The sequence below is a fragment of the Sodiomyces alcalophilus genome (assembly GCF_042370955.1).
Source record: "Sodiomyces alcalophilus JCM 7366 unplaced genomic scaffold ACRALscaffold_6, whole genome shotgun sequence".
Classification (NCBI taxonomy): domain Eukaryota; kingdom Fungi; phylum Ascomycota; class Sordariomycetes; order Glomerellales; family Plectosphaerellaceae; genus Sodiomyces; species Sodiomyces alcalophilus.
The window spans coordinates 1,523,140-1,525,878 of NW_027263537.1; the positions used below are offsets into that span (position 1 = coordinate 1,523,140).

Here is a 2,739-nt window from a genome sequence, read left to right on the forward strand (position 1 = left end):
AGAATCCTGGATCTCGGTCAATTCGCCTTTGAGATCGAGTTACTTCATGCGTGTTCTTATGATGTATTCGTAGGTACCTAGATAAGGTACCAATGTAGTGTACTAATTTGTATGTACCGCGACTTTGGCTAAGATTACGCTTAGTAATCCATCTTAAAACGGCAACGCGTATGCAGCTACTGGACAGGGTTCAGCGGGATATCGCCTCTGTATGTGACGGAGAATTTGGAGGAATCAGAAACTGGCCTCGGTGGCAGCAGCACACGCAGTCCATTTCTACCTTGTTCCCGAGTTCACGGCGTCCTTCTCTTCAACGCGACGACCGGACAGGATCTTGCTCCCTTTGACGTTGAGCTCAATCCCGTGAATCGGCTCTTTCTCCACGCGACGAGGTTTCCATGTCGCCGCTGTTGGATTCGCGTTCAGAAGAGTAACGAGATGCCTCCACGCATTGTCCGGCGTAAGCCTTGGTCCGAGAGGATCAAGGCCATGCTGAACCCCATGGATTTCTTGCTCTGGCTGTCGGAAGAGCTGGAGACTAGGGATTGGGACTCCAAGGCCCTGGGAACGCAGCTGGGCCTGGCTTTCAACTTTGCCTTCCTTCTCGCTCGAGCTAATAGTCGGGAGTCGGGAGACCAAGATGACGTCTTTAGTGATGTCGACAGCAGCAACATGACCACCTATCTGGTACGCAAAAACAAGAACCGTCTCTTCCCAAAAAAATGGGCGGAGTTTACTGACAGCCATTCAAGGTCCGAACGGTCGTCTGGATTCTCCTTTTCCTCTCCGTCTCCAACGCCTTCTACACCATGACAAGGTCCCGACACTACCGACTATTCGAAGTCAACGTCGAGAAGCCGCCCCAAACACCGTCCGCTTCCCGGGTCAAAGTGCAGTCGTCCCCGGTGGCGTCGTCGCCGCTGCGGTTCCTGGCCAATGTGATGCTGCCAGAGAGTGCCGAGTCGAGGGCTCATCCGGATAAGACGCGGGACGTGTGGGAATTGGCCGTCTGGGACCCGCTACCCGTCTCCCTCCAGCTCTTCGCCCTCTTCAGCCCGGGCCACGTCCTTGTCTACATGCTTTATTTGCCGCTGGTACCACTGGACCCCCGGCCCAGCGTGACCGTCTTCAACTGCCTCGTGCTCCAGGTCATCATGAGCGCACAGCTCCTGTTCCTGCAAGCACGGTTCTCCCAGCAGATCAAGGACACGGCCATCATCCACAAGGAGGTGCTCCATGAATACGACACGAAATTCGTGCACCCTCGCCTCAACCCGGTTGTTCGCGACGTCGGCACGCAGATTTCATCCGAGGACGATAAGAGCATGGGGGGCTCGGTACAGCTAGGCATGCCGACGACGGTGATCAAGAAGGAGTTTCAGACGTTCCCGAACCCGAATTACATACGACACGTCGACCCCGATTACGAGACGTCGAGTCCACCGCGACCGCAGGCGAGCATGATCGACCCTAGGCTCCACACTCCGATACATAAGACCCCGGTGCGACGATGGGACGCCTCATCGACTCCGCAGACCAGCAGCCGTTCGAGTGTGCGGCAGAGCCTACCGGCTGGCTACCAACAACAACAACAACAACAGCAGGCCATGTCCTCGGCACCATCACCGGGCCCGAGCTTGAGCAGTGCGAAGAGCACGGGAACACAGTTTGGGGGCAGCCTCGGGGCGTTCACGCACGCGAATTCGCCGCTGAAGAAGGCTAGTAGCCTTCACGACATGGGATCCGCGTTCAGGTCGCCGCGGAACTCGAGGGAGATGGCGGCGATGGAGCAGCAGAGGGCGAGCCCGCTCAAGGAGCACAGGAGAGTGACGTTGGGGAGCGATGGGCCGGCTACGACTTCGGGGAGCGTTAACCCTTTTGCCCAGGCGCAGCGGAATAGGCTCACACAGGAGAGATACCCCAAGATGTGGACGGGGTGGAATTGAAGTCTATGCTGTGACTTGTGTCTTTTGTCTAATTTACGTCTGGGTATCAAGGGTCTGTCTAGTTGTGGATATCGGATGATGGCGTTTATTATTATTATAGACTTTGGACAGCAGAGATACATACCCCAAGGACGAGGATGAGCGGAACTGTTACCTGGTCTAATTTTACTTGGGTGTGGTGGTCATGGATGCATTACTTGTGGTGATGTTGATGCCCTTCCCGTCCCTTCCCTCTTCTTCTCTTCCCTCTTCTTCTCTTCCCTCTTCTTCTCTTCCCTCTTCTTCTCTTCCCTCTTCTTCTCTTCCCTCTTCTTCCCCTTCCCGCCCCTTCCCTCTTCCCCCTCCTTCCCCGGTGCTTTAAGGCAGCAGCTTCCTTTCTCTCTTCAACATTCTCAAGGCTTCCTTCCAGACCCGATACTATTCCTTCAACTACTTACCATCACTCGCTGGCTGCTGTACACCACAAAACTGCAGGCGTATATGCCTCCATCCCTTTTCCAGTACCATTTAACAGTAGCGCTGATGACTTGAGCATGTTCTATCACATCATTGACAGGCTGTCCTCGTTCTCAGATCGTCTAGGAAACATCTTGCCTTGCCGCCGTCCAGGGAAAGAGGACACAAATCGCAGTCAGGACTACTAGGGAGCAGTGGGTGACGTCGATTCCGATGTAGGCATTCCCTCTTCTCCATCCTCTTCATGTGCAGGGCATACTCGAGATACTGACCATAGGCAGTCCAACTTGCACATCTCATCTCTTCCACCGCCTATCCCGCCCTTTCCTCTTCCACA

At 54.8% G+C, this 2,739-nt stretch overlaps 1 protein-coding gene across 1 annotated transcript; it reads left to right on the forward strand.

The window, feature by feature from the left end:
• The first annotated feature begins 276 nt into the window (after window positions 1–276).
• On the forward strand, window positions 277–2,137 carry ACRALDRAFT_1081453 (uncharacterized protein). The gene is made up of 2 exons (XM_071019165.1): window positions 277–687; window positions 753–2,137. Exons 1-2 carry the CDS (start codon window positions 439–441, stop codon window positions 1,944–1,946), a joined length of 1,443 nt encoding a protein of 480 aa, XP_070873427.1. The 5' UTR covers window positions 277–438; the 3' UTR covers window positions 1,947–2,137.
• The last annotated feature ends 602 nt before the right edge of the window (window positions 2,138–2,739 follow it).

Coding starts and splice junctions, on each gene's coding strand:
- ACRALDRAFT_1081453 (XM_071019165.1), top strand. CDS start 439: ATGCCTCCACGCATTGTCCGGCGTAAGCCTTGGTCCGAGAGGATCAAG. Junction 688..752: donor GCAACATGACCACCTATCTG/GTACGCAAAAAC, acceptor CAGCCATTCAAG/GTCCGAACGGTCGTCTGGAT.